Source organism: Parasteatoda tepidariorum, chromosome 9 (genome assembly GCF_982258835.1).
Source record: "Parasteatoda tepidariorum strain Cologne lab strain chromosome 9, Ptep-v5.0, whole genome shotgun sequence".
Lineage (NCBI taxonomy): Eukaryota > Metazoa > Arthropoda > Arachnida > Araneae > Theridiidae > Parasteatoda > Parasteatoda tepidariorum.
Window position 1 is genome coordinate 11,262,605 of NC_141763.1, and position 25,360 is coordinate 11,287,964.

Sequence of the window (25,360 nt, forward strand, 5' to 3'; positions counted from 1 at the left end):
CACCTCTTAGCATCAAACACGGATTTGCAGATAAAATTTAAACTCTCTAGTTAGTCAGAGAGCGTTTGAAAGTTTAAATAACGAAATACTTCCCTTGTTGGTTTTAGAATGAGAAACTCCGTTTGCAGCAAGCTGGAATCAATTGAAATTGGTTTTCTCATTAGACACAGAACTACAGTTGAGAATTGGGCACTCTAGTTAACAAAAAAATGGTCAGAATTATGATTGACAATAGATTCAACTATATAGTAATAGGACAAAAATACAACTATTAGGAAATGATTGTTTTAGCTTCAGGCATAGTGCCCGTAAAAAATGTTGAACATTCTAGGCAATGGAAAGTTTTTTTTTTGTTATTTTATTTTATAACTAGCGTTGAACAGTCGTCCCAATTCAGCTCACGACTATCATTATTCAACTCCGTAGACTTGTAATTTTGAAATCAACCCAGAAGGCAAGAGAACTCCTGGATCAAGGATTAGATTAAACTAGCTTTCATGGGGGACTTTTTTAATGGAACTAACAGCGTATGCGTTACGTGGAGAGGAAAACCACAAAACCCTCCCATTGTTAGCTCGACGTCAAGGGTATTCTAACCTATGATCCTCCTACCAGAAAGGATATTTTACGTTAGCACACAATAAACCAGTTTCGGGTAGCCGGCAAAAATTTTATTTGTTACCGGGAACTGATCCGGCACTCTAAAATATTAGTTTTTTTAATACCCGGTGGTACCAGGTACCTAGGTCGTGTATTAAAAAATTCTGAAAAACTCGTATTTTCATTTTATTTTTAGATTTTTTTTTGCAAGGTATGTGCACCGACCACAGCGTCGACGTGTAATATTCTGGGTTAGAGTCCCCTTGCCGTCAGACTAACCGATTGAGGTTTTCGTGGTTTTCTTCTCCATTTAACGTGAATGCGGGTTAGTTTTCTCATAAAGTCCTCCGCGACGTCAAATTTATCCCAATACTTTAACCAGAAGTTCTCTTGTCTTCTGGATTGGGTTCAAAGTGACAAGGCTACGGAGTTGAACATAAGTAGTCGTAAACCCAAAAAATTGGGATGGCTGTTCAACGAGGGTTATAAAATAAAATGGAACTTTAACTACTCTAGCTAGTTGGAAACTCGTCTCAACTTTAATTGCGATATTCAAATATCACGGACATAAAAAGTTGTAAAATTGTTGTATACTATCTGAGTATTCTTTTTTCGTTTATTTTAAATATTACAGAATGAGTTGTTGCCTTTGTATTATCATTAACAAATTAAAATTAAAACTCCTAAATTGTTAGAAATAGTTTTGAAAATCTAAAATTATTCCTTTGAATTTTATTTATTCCTGGGAAATATTGTAATTCATTTTCTCTTAAAAGTTTCAAAACATCCACCATAATAAATTGCATTGCTATTCGATTGAAGAATTCCAAGAAACTTATTTAGTAGTCGAATAGTTTTTGAAACTATCATTCATAACAACAGACATGTTTTAGTCTTACAATTACTGTGGAAAGATAACGATTTCGAAATTTTCATTTTGGAAAAAAATTATGTTCTGTTAATTCATCACTGTAGGGATACTTTCTTATAGCAAACTATTTTGAACTAAACTATTTTAATCTAGTTTTGTTTAACTGTATTTTGTACAGGGTATTCCCTTAAACCATTGCACCATTTAACATTTACAGTCTCCGGCCAATTTATTAGACTCACTAAAAGGTTCTATGAAAAATCTTAATTATCACGTGATACTACACAGCTTTATTGTTTTTAAGTGGTTTGCACTTGTTAACGATCATGTATCAATTCGATTATATATCGATTATATGAACTCAACGATTGAATAAATTAGACGATGTATTACATAAATATATAGGTAGTATTACATAAATAGTAAATAGGTAGATGTATTACATAAATATATAAATATATATTTATTATATCAAGTATTATCTATATTATATAAAACGCTAATACGTACGTATGTATGTATGTATCAATAAAACCGATGATATTTCTTTTCTCGCGCTGGCAACAGTTTTCATTTTTAATTGATTGGATTCGGCGCGCAAGAGCACGTAGTGAGCAACCAGATAACAATAACCAGAGTGAGCATTATCAGGTTGTTCAATTCAGATTCATGCACTAAAAACATGACACTATTTAATTTAAACTCAATTAGGAATTAATTAATTGAAGTGAGAATGCTTTAAAAGGCCGCTGTTGAATTGATATTTTTCTACTGGGAGCTACCTAAACGTCTAAAAAACGTTTAAGTGTTTGTATGGAATGCATTGAATTTTTTTTATATTTCGCGTTTATTTATGCATTGAATTTTCACGCTTTAAAATGCAGAATATTAGTGAAGCAATATTTGATAATTTATTTTGCTAATATGTTTCTTTTTTAGCTAATGTTTAGATTTTTTCACCATGTACAATCTAAATAGCTAATATACTTTTTTAAAAGCCAATAAGAACATTGGTAGAATTCTTCTACATAAGTACAATACTATGTCTTTGATGATAAAATACTATGTCTTTGATGATAATATATTATGTCTTTGTGCTAGAACATTGTGTTCATTGGTGAGCGAGCGCAGCGAGCCATGGTTCACGGCGTGAACCACATAGGATTGCGTAGCAATTCACGGGGGTTGGCGAGCGTTAGCGAGCAGGGGGCGGAGCCTCCTAGTATTTGTATATTATAATAATTAGACCAAAGTATTTCACTGTAGTATTTTAATAATGACATGATTTGCACGAGTATATATCCAATACTTTTACAGTTAAACTTACATGTCATTGGTTTTTATTCGGGAGATTTTTTATATACTTCCTATTTGTATTTATTTTTAACATATTGCATTACAATGTTAACCAATTGATACAAGAACGTAAAGAAGTACAAACCGGTTTCAGTCACGTAAAAACAATAAAGCTGTACAGTATCACCTGATAATTAAGACTTAGAATCTTAGAGTGCGTTTAATAATTTGGCGAAGAACTGTATTTTTAGATTCTTATAGTTCAAAACGTGCACAGATTAAAGATCGCAAAATAATATTTAATCAAAGATAATACAAAAACCACCTTTTACGAATTAATACGAATTATTACGAAGTATTTTACGAATTGTTACTGAAGGAGTGGAGGCGTTGAAAACCTCAAAACCTATTTGATAGCAAAAAGAATTTTGCTATCAAATAGGCAAGAATTTTCAATTTATTTCTGTACATTTGTCTACTTTTGAATTTTTTGAAACAAAAAAATTACTTTCATTGCTTAAATAAGAAGAGATTTTCAAACTATACGAAGTACTTAAGGCACCACAGTGCTTTAAAAATTTAAAATCGAAAAGAAAAAATATCTAAAATCGATTTTTATCAGGAAAAACATTGATTTCTTGAAAAGAAAGTTAGCATTTAATGTATCAGTTTTTGTCTCTCATTCAACAAAACACATTTTATTTTATACTCCGCAATGAACTTTGATAACTTTAGAAATTCTAATCTGTTGACATAGTCCGCTTATTAACACTTAAAATATTTGAAAGAAAAATGATTCGTCCTCATATTAATTCATATCTATGGCGGGAGTTATAAACCAATGCGAAAGTTTAAATCTCGTGAACGATTTAGTTGAAATGTTTAAATAGTTATGTGATCAAAGGGCTGAAATTGCCCTTAACTCACTGCCCAAAATTTCTGAACGTTGTCACAAACTGTTCTGGAGTTATAAGTGAAACACTCACACGCACAGACAAACTCTTCATTTTATTATTATTAATTTCAATGTCAAAACAAAAAAAAAATTTATGTTTAAAAATAATCCAGAGTGTTGTACAAAATAGCTCCGATGGAAGCTAAGGAAGCTTCTTTTAGGAAACGTGAAGAAACTTGAATATCAAAAACAAGTAATACAAAAAACAATTTTAAAGTTCATTCCTCTTGCGCGCCGAATGCAATCAACTAAAAATGAAAACTGTTGCCAGCGCGAGAAAAGAAATATCATCGGTTTTATTGATACATACATACGTACGTATTAGCGTTTTATATAATATAGATGACTAACGCTTAGCCAGTCAGAAAATTCCGGTTCATTTTTCGCCCATCCCTATTTAATGAATGAATTATAATTTGAAAAAAGTGTATTAACATCAAGTGTCATCCACAACAAGTTTTTAAAAAAATTTATTTTAACTTGAGAGGATAAATAAAAAATATTTTATTAAAATTTGAAAATTTGAACAAGAGATGGGGAGAGTGTTAACTAATATTAAGAATTAAATAAAGTAAGGATAATTTTATGCTATGTTTAAGAGTACACGTCATTTTTGTAACTGATAAAAATATAGTTTAACATTTTGAATGTTTATCGAAAATAAATTACGACAATGACGCATAAAAAAATTAATTTAAACTTCCGCGATTTACGAGGGATTCATTTTTCTAAGAGGGGTAAAAAACTGAAAGCGAATTAAGTCACAAATCAAACTGTCATTTCTTTTTTTTTATTTCGTGCAACTTTATCTTCGAAATTAACGTTATCCATCTAGCCTACCTGGGAGAAGAGCCAACTTTAATTTCAGGGTTCGGTGAAAGACCAGAAGTCAAAACTCTCATTCATCTTTAGGATTTAATCTTCGCCATCCTCATCTCTTTACTCCTCTTCCATACTATTAGTGTGAAATTAACGCTTAACTCCCCCAAACTGCATATTATATTACAACAGCAACAAAGAAGCACTTTGTTTTAAGCTCTAGTCTTTTTAGGTCACTCATTTAGTAACGATAAATTTTTTTTTTCTTTCGTTTTCTGGTAGTTAAGGATAAAGCGCCTTAAGTCTTCCTATGTTCACTTGGAAAAAGCCTTTTTTTCCCGCGTGTTTCTGGACTATTAAATACCATGATAGATCGTTATCATTAAAATAATCAAGTATAGTTTCATTTCGAAGTAATTTGTTAATTTCCGAGAGATGCAAGGTTTTCAGTAACGAGAACCGTAATAAATATTTTTAGACTCTTTGCCAGAAATTAAGTCAATACATATATATTTATGAATTCGAAAGTTATATTTTAACTCTTTGTGGACATATTTCTTCTCTCAGTCAGTCGTATATATCTTAGTATATACTCTCAGCATATATATATATATATATATATATATATATATATATATATATATATATATATATATATATATATATATATATATATATTGCATAATAAATAAATACAAAAAGAAAAAAAACACGAAGAAAGATAAGAAAAACAATACGTTTTATTCACTGCGCATAAGCTACAAGTAAATAGAACTCATAAAATAAGTTCTTCCATGTTCTCCCAACATTATATATAAAAAGAAAAAGATTTAAAATATATATATATATATATATATATATATATATATATATATATATATATATATATATACACAGGGTTATTTATAATTCCCTCCGCCTGTAAACGCTATTTTTCTTTACTACAACAGGCTTCGTGGTACATGTTACTGCCATCTACCGGCAACTGCTTAAACTAAAACTTCAATACTTTCGGAATAATTTTATACGTTCTTTTTTGCCATATTCGTCTTCGTTTTTTTACTATAACGCTTCGAAACTTTGGAGGGAATTATGAATAACCCTGTATATATATAAAAAATAGTTTATGTTCGAGTATTTTTTCAAAGCGTTGCAAAAAGGTAACACTCTCGAACAAAAGAGTTTACGTCACATTACGGTAAAATGTTTAGTTACTAGCTAGATTGATAAGTTAAACTTTTTCTTTTGCTCTTCGATAAGTTAATCTTTTTCAAAATAAGAACGGGCATGCCTCTTTCATTTTTTCCAAAATTTAACTAATAAAGGAATAGACGGAGGAGAAAATTTTTAAATATGCTGTTAATCATCTCTTTATAATTTCCACAAATAAAATATTTTTTTTCATTATTTAATGCAGCAGTCGACCCGTTTTTGGGTTCAGGGCTATCTTATTCAACACCATGGCATTGTAAATTTGAACTTCACCTAGAAGACGAGGCAAGTTCTGTATCAAACATTGAGACAAACTAGCTTCTGGCGAGGGACTTATTTTGATGGAATCATGGCTACGGAGTTGAACATTAGAAGTCGTTAACCCAAAAAATTGGATCGGCTGTTCAACGACGGTTATAAAATAAATCATGATAAAAACGTAGTATTAAAAACAGAAATTCAGACAATTTGATTACTATAAGGTTAGAAGTTATCTATCGGTTCCGGATTGAATTCCGTCTAATCTAGTAATTTCTTTTTTTCTATCTCACCTACTGAAACGAATCCCGCACCAACAGATCCTAAATTAAGTTGATATCATGATCTCTTGTCAAAGCAAACGGTTTATAAGTTCTATGCGTTTGTCGGGAGCTAATCCCAAATAAATCTTACAATGTCTAAAGTAAATAATGGAATAGGATATCCGATATCCCACGCCCCTCTTTCGGTAGCAGCTCAACTGCGCTTCCGGATACGGAAGAAAAAGAAAATTATTTGTCTTAGAAGATGTCCTCATACAAAACACCCATGTTATTTTTCTCCCTGCGTTATCAACTCCAAATGGAATAAATGATCTTGTTTGAAGCGATTTCTTAGTCATCGTACTATCCCCTGTAATTTTATTTATTGCTCTTAACACTAAACCTACCAACACTTAATATAGGGGAGAGTGGGGTCAATTGTAACATTTTTTACTTAACTATTTTTAACTAACAAAAAATCCAATATATTATTAGTATTAATTGACAGACGAATAAAATAGACTATCCTCTACTAGAAAATAAATAAATACCTTATTTTAAATGTTATTATATTAGTTATTAACAATTTTTGACAGTCGTGCACTTGTTACAATTGTCCCCACTTACGGGGTCAATTGTAACAGTTCATAAATTCAACTAAAACATAGTTAATTATACATATTATCATAGTTGTGATATATTTTTTTATTGATCAAAATAGTAGTGATATTTTAGGAGTAAAAATAATAATGAGCAGAGACCTAAAGGGTTAAACTTTTAACTTTAAAGGGTTAAAAATTTTAATTTATGCTGTGAAAGGTGACAAATAAAATAATGCAACATAATATAAATGATATAGGAAACTATTGGTGGTTCTTAAAGAGTTAAGTAATGGCTTGTAAACATTAGATTATTTATTTTCAGCTGTTACAATCGTCCCTTTACTTACTGTTACAATCGTCCCCAAGACGCCAATTCAGCTTCATTTGTTAAAAACAATGCTAGTTAATTAACAAAACAATTTTTTTTTATTGAAATGTTAATTAAGGTGTCCACTTACATATTCGGTTAATAATTTTTATTTGTTTAAACAAAATTACTTTGTTACAATACAATATTCTAATACCAAAAAAAGTACTTACGTAGCGTGAAAATATCTTTTGTGACGTAACTCTTTCAAAAGTACATAAAAATGGTTGCCAGCAGGGGTGTATATGTAGATTTATTAAATACACCTTGTGCGCCACCTAGAAACCAAATCTAGAACCCGACACTCGAAATTTTTGCTCTGTTACAATCGCACCCTGTTACAATTGACCCCACTCTCCCCTATACCTATTTCTACCATAGACGGTCAAATTACCGGACTTTATGTTTCTTGATTGAATGTATGAAATATGGATGTTAGGAAGGAAATAAACTTTAATTAATTGCTCAACGCATTTTTTACTTATCCAGGGTGTTTCCATTGTGCATTTTCCGCGAACATATTTCTTCTACTTATTATCATTTCTTTAATTCATTTTTCTTATAATTATAAGAATATATAAGAATTATAATTATTCTTATAATTAATATGATTTCTTCTAAAGAACTTTTGCTGTCTTGATTGTTTCGACATTTTTCTAGGTAAAAACTAACAGCTAGTTAGAAAAGCTATCAGCTATCCAAAAGCTATCTAAAGAATAAAGCTATCAAATCTAATATCAGTAAAAAGTAAGTAAGTAAAGTAAGTATCAGAAAAGTAAAGCTATCAAATCAATATCTAAAAAGTAAAGCTAAAAAGTAAAGCTATCAAAATAAAAGGTAAGCTACTTACCAAAATATTTAGTTATTATCACTTTATCTGACACAAAAATAACAATCTAAAATTTCAGGTACTTTCTTGAAATTTGAATTCACAGTTATTCTGATTTTACTAACTGCGAGACAGTCTTTGCAGAAATGATTATAGCTGTAATCGATTACTGTAATCGGCACCCGAATAGATAAATTTAATGTAATCATGTAATAATAGATAAATTGTAATAATAGATAAATTTAATCTAAATTTAATGTAATCACGATTACAGCTGTAATCGTGATTACAATAGTCGATTACAGTAATCAATTACTTGTAATCGTGGTTACAACTTTTCATAATTTTGATTACAGCTGTAATTATGATTACAAGTAGCTGATTACAGTAATTGAAAAATGTAATCGATTACATTTTTGCCCTACTCTGATGCTATCAATGAATTGAATTGAATGTAGGGTTTAGTGGCGCAAGGTCCAGGTGAGGACATGCTGCTCCAAACAATACGGTAATATCACTGATGCAATCAAAAATTATGATTACTTGCAATCGCAATTTCCTGTAATCGTAATTACAAGCGATTGATTATATATCAGTAATTATCTGTAATCAATTACAGTTGTAATTGATTACTGTAATCGGCCCTCAAATTGACACACACCTCCCCTATTTATGCCATTCTACATATCATATCAATTTTTTGCAAAATATATTCTAGAACAAAAGAAAAAATTCTGGTTTATATGTAAGTTAATTCAATTCCTACACTTCCTATGAGTTTCTTTGTAATCTTGCCAAAAGACCTTTCGAGTTGGCGATATGCCTGTCACGATGCATCAAGCGATTGCCAATGGGATTATGTATCGACACTCAGTTGCAAATCAAATAACAAACTCATTACGCGTTTCAAAAAATATTTCTTTGAAGAGGGAACACTTTATGGGCTTGGCTTCGATTTAATCTAATATGAAAATGTCACACTATGACTATGGAACAATCCAACACGAATGACATACACCGCAAACGATCCACTTATTCCATCGAACAAAAGATTCTAAATTGAGCCTTTAAGGACCTCTTTTGTCTTTGTCATCGGCTACAAAAGCATTGGAATTAATGTTTATGTTCGACCCGACGTCTTTATCAATTACCTCAAAATGGCTCTCAATTTGTTTTGTTCTTACTTTGTATGGGGGGAAGACGCTTTATATAGGAGAAAATTGATTTTTTTTCAATTTTTTTTTTTTATTTTTTTTTTTTTTTTTAACAAATGTTCGGGATGTCTGCTGTCATTACTGCCAGAGAATGTTTTCCGTTAAAGAGAGTTAAAAAGTTTTTTGCAGTTTCTGTTCGAAAGTAATGACTTTTGTTACAAGAACGTTCCTTCCAGGAATGTGGTTAATATTTATAAAGAATTGTGCGACAATTTTAAGTCTGTTTCTGACTAGATGATGTATAGGGAAGGGTCATTTGAGTAAAGCTTTATCAAATTAATTTTTATTATTAAATTTTACAGTTTAAATAATTTCTTCTACGCTACAAGCTGCTGATTTTTTTGCTATAAAGATTTTAAAGTTCATTTGACTTCGTAACGTTTTGAAATATTTAAAAACCATTGATGCTAAGTAATATATTACACTAGTATGTAAATTAATACTAATAATTACTAATTAGTGACACTATTCAAAATGTAACAGGTTTTTAAAACCTAATTTAATAGTGACAGGATATATATGTTTATATATATATATATATAAATACAAGAAAACTCGAAGAAAGTTAAGAAAAACAATAAGTTTTTTCTTTTATTTTATTTTCTGTTTTTACATGTTATTTTTACTTATTTTTACTTTTTGTGTTCTAATTTATTTGTTGTAATTTTTATAAAAAATTTTTTTGAGTGCTCCTCACACTATTGTATTAATATATTTTGCTTTGGCTTTATTGATACCATATCAGAAAGCACTCTGTTTTACGGATATAATCGTGTGGGCTGATGAAAAGATTATATCTTTTTTTTCCGGTTTTTTAAATAAAATTTCATCCTTTTTTTTTTTTTTTAAACTGTTGTTTGTTATTTTTTTACTTATTATTTCCCCCTTTTTTCATATGTCTTTAATTTTTCTTTGTTTTTTTTTCTTTGTTTTATTCTTTATTTTGAACTTATATATACATATATATAATTTTTAATTTTGAAGGTGAAAAAATAAATATTTGAAAGATAATCCAAATGCATTTCATAAGTAAAAGAAAGATTAAAAGTACACTTTTCAACTATAACTATTCTATTCAAGAATTAATGCCATTTAAAAACACAAAAAATTTCTAAGAGATCCATCTATTAATGATATATTATTATCTAGAGTTCGCATTATGATGAAACATTGCCAAAAGTATATACACAGACATTTGTTTCTTTTTTTTGTTAAAGTAACTTTTTTAAAATGGACCAAGATTTATATATGAACATAATACGGGAAAGGCATTCGAAAACAATTTATTACAATATTTTTCTTCGAAATGAAAGATATATTAGTCTATTTAGGGAGAAAAAAATGATTTTATCTTGACGTATTTTATAAATCACGGCAAAGAAGATGAGCTTATAAGATTTCGATTTTAAGGCTTTTTGTATCCCCTAACAATATCGAAATGGGATTGAAATTGTATCCGATTTTGTGAATGGCGAGAAGATAAATGTTCGACACTTAATGGTTGTGACTTTCATTCGCCAAAATAATGTGTCTCAGATTTAGAGGCAGAATTTCCAGTTTTTCCCCTTATTTAATTACATTAGTTTCGCATATATATATATATATATATATATATATATATATATATATATATATATATATATATATATATATATATATATATATATATATATATATATATATATATATTTATATATACAGTCAACCCTCCTATAACGCGGTACTCTCAGAACGCGGTTTCCGTCAACAGCATCCCATAAGTTCCTTCCGCGTAGCCTAAGCTGTTTAGTTCGTTAGGGCCTATTTGAATTATAAGGGAACAGATGGCGCCAGTTTCATGTAGGTCCAGGCAGTGGGATCACGACATAGTAACTAGATATGTTTACATAAAGATTATCTCCGGCTTATCTCATAGCGACATCAGTTTTAGTCTTTTCAGAGCTCTTTCACACTGCACACGTTTTGTTGGTGACCAAGTCTTTCTAAAATTTTTTCTGCACTGCCCATTCGTTCAGCTTTTTGCTGTTTAATTTGTGGTTTATAATTGGACAACATTACACAATACTGTAAGTAATATTCTTCATTTGTTCTGATATAATAAAAATAAAGTAATTATTAACCCTAGATTTGCATCATGTCAAACACGAAAGAAACAAGGAAAGGGTTAAAAAGAAAGTTTATATCTCTTGAAGATAAAATCGAAATTCTAAATCGTTTAGAAGGCGGGGAAAAACTATCGTCGGTTGCAAAATCAACCAAGTTGAATGAATCTACAATTCGAACCCTAAAGAAAATGCAGACATTATAAGGAAAACTGTGGCAGATGGCTGGCCGTTAGGTGCGAAACGTGTTACTCGCACACGAAATTCTAATCTGGTTAAAATGGAACGGGCGTTAATGATCTGGTTGGAAGACTGTATAGCCAAAGAGATTCCTATCAGTGAAAATCTTATCAAACAGAAAGCACTTAAAATCTATGAACATTTAAGGAATATTGGGCATTCTTCTGCAGAGCTATAAAATCATTCGTTTGTCGCGAGTAAAGGGTGGTTTGAAAAATTAAAAAAAAAGGTACTCATTACACAATATTAAGTTTCAAGGAGAACAGGCCTCAGCAGATGCTGAGACTGCCGAGAATTATAAGCTGGAATTAGCTAGAATTATCAATGAAGGAGGCTATTCACCTCATCAGATTTTTAACGCCGATGAGACGGCATTGTATTGGAAAAAACTACCATCTAGAACCTTCATTTTGAAAAATCAAAGGCGTGCTCAGGGGTTTAAACCTTCAAAAGAACGTCTCACCCTTCATACGTGCAGCAATCTATCAGGGAGCCTGATGATGAAACCTATGATAATAAATCGTTCTTCAACTCCCCGTGTTATGAAAAACATTAATAAGACCGAATTGCCTGTATTCTGGCGATCTAATAAGAAAGCTTGGATGACCCAAGATTTATTTAAGGATTGGTTTTATAATTGTTTTATCCCGGCAGTGGAAACCCATACGATGGAAAAAAATTTGTATTTCAAAGTTTTATTGGTTCTTGATAACGCTGGTTGCCACAACATACAACTGGATCATCCAAATGTAAAAATTGTCTTCCTTCCTAATTGCCCGTCATTAATACAACCTTTGGACCAAGGAGTCATTCAAACTTTAAAAATGTATTGCACACGCCAAGTTTTCCAAACCATTTTCGACAGATTAGAAAGTAGTGAAAATAAAACCCTTACTCAAGTTTGGATGGAATTTTCTATTTTAGATTGTATTAGAACCGTGTCATCGGCTTGCGCGGAAATTAAACCATCAACGCTTAATGCGTGTTGGAAACCCCTTTTACCTGAAATGGTTCAAGCAATACAAGATGATTCTACAATTTCACTCCCAGTTACAGAAATAGTAAACATTGCTTCTCGTTTAGGTGATGAAGAATTTACAACAAACCATCAGGATGTAAGAGAACTCGTACTCGGGGGGGAAACTTTAGATGAGGATGAACTGATGGATTTAATTGATGCACCCACCTCAAATCCATTGGTAAACGAAAATAAGAAAAACGAATGGGTGCCAAATGTCGATTTACAAAATGTGAAAAAAGGGATAAATTTGGCTAAAGAATTAGAACTCCATTTCATTGAAACTGATCATTCAACGGTGAGTAGCGCAAACTTTAAAAGAGAGTTAAGAAATTGCTTAGCTCCCTATAGAGAGGTTTTAGTGGAGTTAGAAAAAAAAGGCTACAATCGAAAACCATTGGGAAGATGAGCCAAGTGAGGAAGACATTTTACCTATTAAAAGAAGACGAGTTAGGCGACTCATATTATCTGACAGCGAGGATGAGTGTTGAAAGATTAAATTTTACAAAAGTCTTTCTTGTTTTTATTGGAAAACAGTTTTTTAGTTTAATTTTGGTATCATTTCTTTATATAAACTCTTCAATTCAATAAAAATAATTTATAATTTATCTTGTCCTTATTGGTCTCCATATAACGCGGTACGAATGATGTGATTTGTACTAATTCTGCGTTTCTTATAGCGCGGTTTCCATACAACGCGGTAGACGGTTTCCATAGAACGCGCTACGAATTAGCCTGATATGTACGGTTAAATCCGAGTTTCTTATAGCGCGGTTTCCATATAACGCGGTACGCACTCACCGCCTTATAGGAGGGTTGACTGTATATATATATATATATATATATATATATATATATATATATATATATATATATATATATATATATATATATATATATATATATATGCATATGCTTTTGTATTAATAAAAGAATTAAATCTCTTTCGTTTTCATAAAATGTCTTTGTTAAAGAATAAGCGTAGAGAGATTCTATTTTGGGAATTCAAGGCTGAAAACATGCCATTGAAATATAAATTGATTTATATTTCAAAGGAAGAGTTATTTTTAGAATCGTTCCCTTTTTCAATTCCATATAAGGAAGCAGAAATGATTTTCCTTAATGCGTAAGGTTACAAGGAATGTACGAAATGTGCCTTTTTACCACAAATCTATGTTGGTATAAAACGTAAGAACGCATAGTTTTGCGTGTCCTTTTCATCATGATTTGATCCTGATAAGCTGTTCCGGAATTGTCAGAAGTCTTGTCCACTCCCCCTCCTTTGCAGGAGTGGGGACGTGAACTGTTAGCAATACCAGCCTACATTTAAATAAACCTGTTTAGAACGTCTGATGGCTTAAGACGGCAATTATTTCAAGCTAAATACAACACTGATAACAGGGTTGTAACCCTGTTATTATATATATATATATATATATATATATATATATATATATATATATATATATATGTTACGCTTTGAAAGCCTAAACATTGTAAGTTCGTAGTGTGGCCGGTGCTTCATGGAAAAGATACAGGAAAATGCAGGAATCATACATAATATAATTTTATTAAAGTAAGGGCCAGAGCCCGAGAATGACAACCTTACATGCTGGTGGATAGGTATAGAATAGCACATTTGACCTTGGAAAGAGGGTTTTTATATCTTTCTGGACAATATATTTAAATGTTAATAGGTCTCAGTAGCGTGGGACTGATCAATTTCCCAAGCTGCTAAAGCCACATCATCACATTTTTTGAGATAATTAGATCAATATTATTACTTTCTTGTGGGAAAGGTTTTTAAACGTTTGCGCGTTGGATAAATGCTCTATTTATGGATTATATTTAATATATAATTGTTTTAACATTACATAATATTCCCCCCCTCTGAAGAAAGGTCTGATCAATATGCTAGCCTATTGGTCAGAACTTCCCCTTCACGCGATTTCAAATTAAAATTTGTTATTTTTGGTATATTGTCCAATATTATACATTTATAAGTAAAGTATTACAACAATAACATTTATATAAAAGTAACTAAATATTTCTGCATAACTTTGAACAACAATAATTAATAACTTTATAATAATTAATAATGATTATGTACATTTTTCCTTTTCCTATTGAAAAGATTAAAAAATATCAAAACAACTCTAGAATATCTAAAACAAAATATACCATGACATATCTAAAATAAAAATAAATCAAACCAAACTTTCACAACTTTTGAAAAGTTCTTCTCTTGAAATAAACTGGATCCATTGTTCAGGCCTAAATTTATTAAGTTATTCACCCATTTAAGAAGAAAAAAAAGTTAATGTTCTCAATCATCATTGTTTCATTTTCGAAACAATTATTATTCATAAAGTCATTTACATTCACTTATCATTTACACAGTTTTTCTTACTTTCTCATTAGTAATTATGTATTTTCACAAATATTGTGTAGAATTATTCACAACATATGACATACACTTGAAGAAATCAATACAACTAAAATAATACAAATAATATATGTAATCTAATTTAAAATGTTTACTTTTCCACATGATAATTAAATTCTTCGGTAGCATAAAAATTTACATACAAAGTGCATTATAAATCTTTGTAGAAAATGATATGCTTTATTCCAAAATAATAAAAATATAAGCGTTATCCATTGATAACAATTGATAGTCTAAGTTGGGGAAAATATTCCCAACTAGACGGGGAAAAAAATAGGGTTTTAAGTTTGTTTACTCATGCTTTATCCTTAATTGAGGAGAAAATATCAGTAAAGAAACATTCTATGTGAGGAGTCCCACGGTTCAAAAAACCATTTCTATATATTTCATTTGCAAAATAAAATTTAGGAAATTTACCTAAATTTTCCGAAGTGACTCTCAAACATCATGTAATAAAAAATTCAGACATAGATGCATTAAAAAAAAATAACGGGACTCCAAAAATAGGGGCAGAAAATAAAAATGAAAAACATATGAAAATACCAGCATTGAAAAGCTATTGTGAATTTTTTACATACAATTGAAACTGTTGACTTGGATAAAATTTCCTTAATTTGTTTACATGTACTATTTCTGATTCTTTCTTAGTGAGAAAATTAGGTTTATCAATTTCAAATGACACCTCAGATAATTTCTTTAAAATTTTGTATGGACCAGAATATGGTGAACTTAATTTCCTTGTGTTAGGATAATGGAATTCTTCGTAAATTACTAAATCATTAACTTTAAAATTAGGTTGCAAAAAATGAGTGTCATAACGAATTTTGGTTTTCTTAAAAAACTCTTGGGTATTTTGAGCAGCTATTTTTCTTGCTTCATCAACTGGAGGATAAATATTTTGATTTACAAGAGAATCACAAGGTAATTTTCCATACATTAAATAAGCAGGAGGAAATTGAGTTACAGAATGAGGGGTGTAATTATATTCATGTGTTACTTCTTCTAATAACTTTGTCCACGGAATTTTTTTAGAGTTTTCGTTGATTTTACATCTTAACCTAGAGATTATTGTCGCATTAGATTTTTCAACTTTTCCATTTGTTTGCGGATGATGAGCTGAAGTCAATAATTGTTTAACATTATAGTTTCTAAGAAATCTTCTAAATCTAGATGCTGTAAATGCAGCATTACGATCACTTAAAATTTTATCTGGAACTTGAATTTGAAAAATTTGTTTTAAGCAATTTGTATATGTTTCAGTTGTTACACTTTTTGAAGGAAAAGTCCAAAGATATCGAGTAGCATGATCAATAACTAAATGCAAGTATTTTTTAGTGGAGTTGTAATAGTTGAGCCCTCCGACAGTATCAATTGATAAAATTTCAAATGGTTGCTCTGTAGGGGGCATACTTTGTAACAACCCAAATCTTTTTTGGTGAGATTTTTTGTTAATTTGGCAAGTTTCACAACATTTAACATAGTTAGAGATATCAATTATTATATTAGGCCAATAGTAGAAAGGTGAGATTAAAGCAATCATTTTTTTAATACCAACATGACCAAATTGAAAATGAGTTTTTTCCAATATTTTTGTTCTTAAAGAAAATGGTATTACTATTTTATGCAAACCATTTTTCTTAATCGTTAACAAATCATTAATTGTGATGAATTTAGGATTACTTAAATTTTCGTTTAATTGTGCTGCTTTAATCTCATCATGAGTCACAACTGGATTATTATCAAATAAACTAAAAAATACTGAATATCTAGAAAGCATATCAGCTTCATGATTATTTTGACCCTTAATATATTTTACTTCACAATCATACATTGATAGTTTTAAAGACCATCTAAAAAGTCTACCTGTAGGATTTTTTATTTTCTTTAACCAAGTCAACGCGGAATGATCACTATAAATGATAAATTTATTTCCATGCAAATAACAATGATATTTATCTAAAGCATTAATAATAGCTAAACATTCCAATTCAGTAATAGAATAATTTCTTTCATGTTGAGATAAACATCTGGAGTGAAAAGCTATTGGATGCATTGAGCCATCGGGATGTTTTTGTTTTAAAACAGCAGCAATTGCTTCTTTTGAGGCATCAACAAACAAATTACATGGATAATTAGGATTATACAAAGTTAAAACAGGTTTAGAAATTAAAGACGATTTTAATTGATTAAATGAGGTATTGCATTCTATTGTCCAATTCCATTTAACATTTTTCTTAAGAAGATTATTAAGTGGCAATCTAAGTTCTGCATAATTCTTAATAAATTTATGGTATACATTAATACTACCAAGAAATCGTTGTAGCTCTTTAACATTTTTTGGAGGTTTTAATTGTCTAATAGTTTCGATATTAGCATTTGCAGGTGAATATTGACCTTTTTCTATTTCATATCCTAAAAATTTTATTTTAGTTTTAGCAAATTGACATTTTGAAAATTTAAGTTTTAAATTTTCAGTTTCACATATTTTAAAAATTTTCTCTAAATGATCTAAATGTTCTAAATAATTATCAGAATATATGATAATATCATCAAAATAGTTTAAAGCAAAATCAACTTTATGTTTCTGTAAAATTTGACGAATAGCTCTTTGAAAAATAGCGGGTGAATTTTTCCAACCAAACGGTAAACGTAAAAATTCATAAAGGCCAAAATTGGTTGTAAATGCTAATTTTTCAGTATCATTTGGATCTATTGTTAAATTCCAGTAACCACATTTTAAATCTATAGTTGAAAAATATTTAGCATTAGACAATTTATCAATTAAATCATCAATTCTAGGTACAGGTTCAGAGTCAGTTTTGGTTACCTGATTAAGTTTTCTAAAATCTACACACAATCTGGTTTTATTACCTTCATCTTTTTTGTAAACAAGAGTAACTGGGGAAGAGTATGGACTATAGGAGGGTTTAATTATGTTAGCTTGTAATAAATTATCTATTTGATTTTTAATTTCTGCATTATCTTTAACAGATGCTCGATATGGACGCAATGATATGGGCAGTTCAGAAGTTAACTTTACTTTAACAGGTTGAAGATTTAAGTTGCCAATATCAAAATTATTTTTGGAAAATACATGATCATAACTAGATAAAAGATAATTTAACTTTACCCTATCCTCTTCAGAAGTTACAGGTATTTTATCCTGAAATTCTGAGGGTGGGTTGAGCCTATGCTCATGAATATTTAAACTATTGACATTTCTTTCATCATAAAAATTATTAGTTTCTATATTTCTAGTATTAACACAATCATTTACATTACAATTCACATTTTTAAGATCAATTTTTTGTTTATTGTTGTAAAATATATTAGTATGATATTTATTTTTAGCACTATAATAATTATTAGACTGAGAAAATTTATCATATGTAACATCTTTAAATTTTTGAAAAACTCTAAAATTTTCAAAATCAATATGTAACTTAAATAATGAAATTTCATTAAGACCAAGTATTGCATAATTAAGAGGGGTGTCTATAAAGGCGCATGTTATTACTTTTGTAATGTTTCCTATTTTAACACTTACCTTTTGGAGGTTTCCTTTGATATTTCCTTGAAATTGTGAAATTAAAATCCTAGTAGAGTTCGAATGTTTTTTTGATTTTTATTGTCCTATAAAATGTTTCGGAATTATAGTGATGTTGGATCCTGTGTCCATTATAGTTAGTAAATTCTTATTGTTCACTCGCGATGTCACACATAAATAGTCATTTGATGGACAGCTGTTGTTATTGCTGGGCTGCGGAGGCTGGGAATCATGCTGAGGTACTCCATTGCGATTAAAAGAATTCACAAACCTTGGCTGCTGCATTCTGTACCGATGCTGGGGAATCCACTGCCTTGGCTGCTCCATTCTGTACCGATGCTGGGGAGTAGGTCTATTCTTCAATTTCTATGCATTCATTTACGTAGAAGGTAAATAAGTCTTTTTTCAGGTATTCCGATATGTTATTTATTTTCCAGTTTTCCTCCAAATGTAGAATTTCACATTTTTTTATTGAAATACTTGATCCAGTTGGGGAAATTATTTTTATCCTCACACGGAGAAATATTAACGCGTGCTGGAGCATCCACCTTTTTTTCTTCTGAATCAGACATTATTCTTTTAATTTTTCTGTTTCTTAATTCCAAAGTCATCAAAATAAAGTTCTAATCGGTGATTAAAGCGAGAAGAAGACAAAACAAAGAGAGAAATAACAGTCCTCGTTCTTCTTAACCACACCCATGCATTCGAATTTCTAATCCAAAGTTACGAATCAAAGAAGCGAAAGTCGATTATCAAAAGATGTATTCCATTGTTAAATTAAATAGCATTTTCAGTTTTCAATAATAATTTTTCGCGACAGGAAACTATCACTGCCGACTTATCTGTTACGCTTTGAAAGCCTAAACATTGTAAGTTCGTAGTGTGGCCGGTGCTTCATGGAAAAGATACAGGAAAATGCAGGAATCATACATAATATAATTTTATTAAAGTAAGGGCCAGAGCCCGAGAATGACAACCTTACATGCTGGTGGATAGGTATAGAATAGCACATTTGACCTTGGAAAGAGGGTTTTTATATCTTTCTGGACAATATATTTAAATGTTAATAGGTCTCAGTAGCGTGGGACTGATCAATTTCCCAAGCTGCTAAAGCCACATCATCACATTTTTTGAGATAATTAGATCAATATTATTACTTTCTTGTGGGAAAGGTTTTTAAACGTTTGCGCGTTGGATAAATGCTCTATTTATGGATTATATTTAATATATAATTGTTTTAACATTACATAATATTTCGCTTAAGTGAATCGTAGAAAATCGTCCTACACAGATAGAAGGCTATACAGAGATAGAAGTGTTGCTCATTTATCGTTACCCAGTGGGCACCTGTGAACCGCAGTGACGGAGTCGAGCAACATTACCCTCGCCACAGGTACCGGTTAATAGGTTGAGCCATATTCACACAATAGAGGACAACACACAGAGAATCATTCATGGCCTGAGTGGGATTCGAACCCTCAGCCATTTGCTTCGCAGTCAGGCACGCTAAACACTCGGCCACTTGGCCGACTGCCCAAATCTACGATTAACCATCTCCTTTTAGTGTCGCTAGAGGGCACTGCTGCATGTTGCGTGAAATAAAAACTTTCAGAAAAGTGCCGCGATGACGTCACGGTAAATTAATCTTAAGTATTATCATTTATGACCCCAAAATAGATACAAAGGTGTTAAACGAACTCATGATCTTCATTTTTTTTCTTAAAAGACATCAAAAGCTGAATTCAATAAAAGAAATAATAATATCCTTTTCTTTCTTTTCTAGTGTTTCTATAAGAAGCTATCGAAATTTTGAACTTTCAAATTAGATTTTCTTTAACCCAACCCCTTATATTAATAACGATTTTTTCTCTCTATATTAAAAAATTGTAAACGTTGCCTCCGTCGCTGTTGTGGGTGTTCAACTTGGCGTTGCTTTCTGTTTTGTGGAGTAAAAACCGAATTTATGAGTTGACTTACAAACTCGAAATTACGCAGATGTCTAGAAAACTGTACGAAAAATGCACTGGAATAAAAAATATATCATTTGATAGTAAATTCCGAAATTATTAACTGTTGAACTTGTTGAAAAAGTACCATGTGAGCCGATCTAAATCTCGCTAAAATGCAAGTACAGAGTTCAAATTTAACGTGTTAAACGAAAAAATTTTAATTTTGAACTTCATGCACATTTTTGTTCTAAATTCCCATTCGTTTGCATTTTTATGTGCTTTTTCCCAATTTTTTATTTTTTTAAAATTTTTTTTTGCTTTAAATAATATATATTTATCTATTGAATAAAGGTTTCTTTCTCTAGACTTTTTATCTTATAGGATTACTGTTGACTTGTATAATCTAAAAAAAAAAAAGATTAGTTGTTACTAGCTATCAATTTTATTATCGATATCGAAAAATTAAAAAATATTTTAAAAAAAATCAAGATGGATCAAAACTGTTTCCGATTTGAATTGTTATCTGATACATTGTTAGCAATCAAAATAACTTTTTTACTGCTTCTTATTATGTCAGATATTATGTGCTCCTAAGCTTAAGTATTTTTTATATACTTCCGATTAATTTTCAAAGACTGGTAGGTAATCGTCACGAACAACTTATTAATAAAATATTTTCACAATAAATTTAAATTACTACACTCTCTTGTCAATTTTTAGACCCACTCTAAGATTCTATTTAAAATCTTAATAATCAGGTGATACTATACAGCTTTATTGTTTTTACGTGACTGTATGAATTGGTTAACATTGTAATACAATACGTTAAAAATAAATACAAATAATAAGTATGTAAAAAATCTCCGGAATAAAAACCCATTTCATGTATGTTTAAATATTAAAATACTGCAAATAAACTCGTGCAATACATGTTATTATTTAAGCTCTACAGTGATTCTAATCATTTGGTCTAATTATTATAATATACTAATATGATACCTGATGTAATAAAGATTCTATATTTACATAATATTTCGTCTAATTTATCCAATCGTTGAATTTATATTATATATTGACTAATTTAATCCATTGATACACGAAGATACATTGATACATTAATACAAGGCAAATGAGTTTCAGTTGCGTCAAAACAATAAAGCTGATATAGTACCACCTGATAATTAAGATTTTACATAGAATCTTAGAGTGGATCTAACATATATGGCAGTACTTTTACTTTCGTTACTTGTACCGCCGGTACAAGTAAAAAGTACGTACTTTTACTTGTACTTCGTTACTTTTTAAATTTAGTACTTTTACTTGTACTTCGTTACTTTTTAAATTTAGTACTTTTACTTGTACTTCGTTACTTTTTAAATTTAGTACTTTTACTTGTACTTACGTTACTTTTTTAGGGAAAAAGTACAAGTATTTGTAACGGAAATATCGAATGAAATCGTTACTTTTTTCTAAAACTCGATAAGCTTTCCAAAAAAAAAAAAAAAAAAAATTGAAAAAAAATGTTTATGTTCTTTTAATTTATAAAATTAATGTGCAATATATATGCATTCACAGCTGACTTCGTGTTTAAATACCTTCTGTTTCAACTTATACTGCACATTCAATTATTTTTTACTAGCTCAAAGCTCACAAAGCTATCTGAAACCTCGTGTTTGCTTTGTTTATGTTTGTGCTTTTAAAACGCTCTTCTAAAGAGTAAAACAATTTTAAATCAATGGTAATTTAAATAAATAAAAACAAACTAAAAATTAAAATCAATAGATAAAATTTCTTTTTCGTGCAAATCCGTAAAAAGTTTGATATTAAAATTATATTTGATTTCAAAATTATATTATACGATTATATTATAAAATTACATTATAATATTCTTCCGAACTTAAAAATAAATTAAATTAATAATAAATTAAATTAAATATCCATCACTTTCAAAATTAAAAATAATTAAATAAATAACAATTTTGCAAAAACATTAAAGAGCATAAGATTATTATTCAATAAAATTTTAGGTTACTTTGAATTTTCGATTTCCTGGAAATGTACTTTTAAATCGTCACTTTTTTTTGTTTTGTACTTGTACTTTTACTTGTACTTTTTACTCGTTACTTTTTAAAATAAGAACTTTTTGCTTTTCACTCGTTACTTTTTTTAAAAATACTTGTACTTTTACTCGTTACTTTTTAAAAGTAACGTTGCCATATATGGGATCTAATAAATTGGTCAGGATCTGTATATTGTTTATAAAAAAAATTTATTTATATCTTTAATTTTATCTAATCTTAAATTTTCAAGGGATAAAACCATGAGAAGCAAGCACGAACAAGTAACCAGAGCCTCTAAGTTTTTTTTTTAAGGAATAATACATGTTTCTGAATTCTAATAATGATTCGAATGTAATAAAACTTACCGATGTGGAAATAGAACTGTTGGACGCATTGACGGTACAAACAAACACAATTATCCCATTCAAATATCTTAAGACAGTCATAAGTATGAATTTTGCATACTTCATTCCCAGTTATATTGAGAATGAATGACAATAATGAATGCATAAATGAAAAAGCATAAAACAAAAACTTATTTGCACCCTGTAATAGACTAAGACAGAAAGAAAGAGAAAATTTTTTCTTTGTCTTAAGATAAGGCTACTTAAATTCATTTCCTGTAAAAACAAATTCCGAGAAAGTGTAAGAGAAAAAGGAAATAGACAAGTAAACATATACTCTAAGCTCGATTTTTTTCCATAGGTAAATAAAAATGAGTTTTAAAAAGCATACAAATATTGTTTTACAGGCAGGGCCGGATTAACCTATAGGCACACTAGGCACGTGCCTAGGGCCTACGACATTCAGGGGCCTACGAAAAACTTGAGAGAAAAAAATTTGCTGACAAAAATAATTTAGCTTTAAAAACAACAAGTGTATTTTGCACAAAATTATGAAGATACAAATAAAAATATAATATTTTTCGGTAATAAATTATTTTGCAGAATCTTATGATCTAATATATTACTTTTTTGCGATTTTTGGATTCAACGAAATCTTGTATTATGCTGTCGAATTCCAAACTACTCAAAATGTCGTATTCAATAGACATAAGTGCGAGCGATGCCAAACGATCTTGATTCATTGTTGAACGCAAATAATTTTTTATCAATTTTAATCTGGAAAAAGATCTTTCTCCTTCTGCATTTGATCCAAGAATCGACAAATATATTCTTAATGCAATATGAACGTTAGGAAAAGTATACACAAGTTTATCTTTAACATAGTTATCGATCAAACTAATCATAATGGTATTATCGATATCAACTGCAATATCGGCAGTATGTCGGTATTGCAGATAAAGTTCGGTAAACAAATTTGTAAATTTAAATCCATATTAATAAAAATGTTAAAAAAAATATGCAAGAAAATTTTAGCATATATTTTGAAAAGAGGGGAGGAGTGGGGAAGGAGGGGAGGGCCCAAAAACGGCTATGCCTAGGGCCCACGAAAGGTAATCCGGCTCTGTGCCTAGGGCCTACGAAAGGTATAATCCGGCTCTGTTTACAGGCATTTGAATATCTGTAAGACATATGAATGCACATTTCGCATTTATGTATGTTACACCTGAATGCGTTAGACGAACAAAACTTTTTCAATTTTCGAAACAGTTTGAAATTAAAAAGCAAAAGTTGTGCTCGCCTTATTACTATCACTAGTTGCCCATGGGTCAAATGCTTTTCTTTCAGGATGGACTCCGTTAAACGCCACACCATTTCAAATCATGGGTCGCAAAAACTGTCTCCATTGATGTTTGTCGTCGGATTGGTTTTCTGATCCTGCCTGTGTACGTGTTTCACAAAATGCTTTTCCTTCTTTAGTATTCATATTTATATTCAAATCACAGTCAAGACAGTCATTATACGTTAATAAGAAAAAGAATCTAACAATATTTTAAATTATTATTACGTAAATACACTAAAAATGCCTGCTAATGAAAATAAAAAGAAAAACAGCAGCGGTCGCCATAGCTACGCATGCAATGACGACGCATGCGCACTGCTTACTATTACTTTTGAACACAGTTGAAAAATGTGCGCACGCCATCAAATCCTAACCAAGACTCATTTTATCAATGGGTATTAAAAAACGGATTCAGAATATCCACTTTTTAGTGCAAACAAATATCCGGATTTCAAAATTTTCATTTTTTGAACTATATTACACACATTACAATAAATAAAGGTTAAATTGCAATAAATAAGTTTGTTTTTCTTTTTGCGGGCAGAAAAATTCACCGGGGAAAAAAAGAGCTGGTAAAAAAAAAGGCACCACTACGTTAGTTATTATATGAACTTATCAACTGATTGATTTCCAACCATTAATCCAGAATTCAATGTAATTAATTTTGGCTATTGAATTTAATATATTAGAAATATAATTATTATTATAAATAATATAAATATTTTATAAATAATATGTGAAGAGAGTAGATATCGATGAGAGCCTTCATCTATGAAAAGGTACCCCACTATTGAATCGAGTTAACATGTCTTTATATGCTACTGAATTAGAATTATATTTTTGTATTGGTAGATACACTACAGTTCTCCCCCGCCAGAATTATATCTGTTATAGAATTCGAGGAACGGATACCACTAGTTGATTCTTTGCTGTTTTGTGAAAAGCCGGGAGAGCTGTATTAAGATCACTGTACTTTTGAGTGCTGATTGTGAGAGCGGTATTAAGTTCACGGTCGTGGACGACGTG

General features: G+C 30.1%; 1 protein-coding gene and 1 long non-coding RNA gene across 4 annotated transcripts in view; one reads left to right on the forward strand and one right to left on the reverse strand.

The window, feature by feature from the left end:
- LOC107446371 (parathyroid hormone/parathyroid hormone-related peptide receptor) overlaps positions 1–25,360 on the reverse strand; it is a 202,254-nt gene that overhangs the window by 123,587 nt on the left and 53,307 nt on the right. Inside the window, exon 1 of one of the 2 annotated variants that reach the window (XM_087150865.1) lies at positions 23,014–23,218. The exons of the other annotated variant lie outside the window; for it this stretch is intronic. Within the exon in view, the coding sequence (XP_087006991.1) occupies positions 23,014–23,118 (105 nt within the window). The 5' untranslated portion in view covers positions 23,119–23,218. Of the gene's footprint in view, positions 1–23,013; positions 23,219–25,360 lie in introns of those variants that run through there. 2 annotated transcript variants of the gene reach the window in all.
- The window catches only part of LOC139426913 (uncharacterized), a 256,631-nt gene that overhangs the window by 123,151 nt on the left and 108,120 nt on the right, over positions 1–25,360 (forward strand). The window lies entirely within an intron of this gene.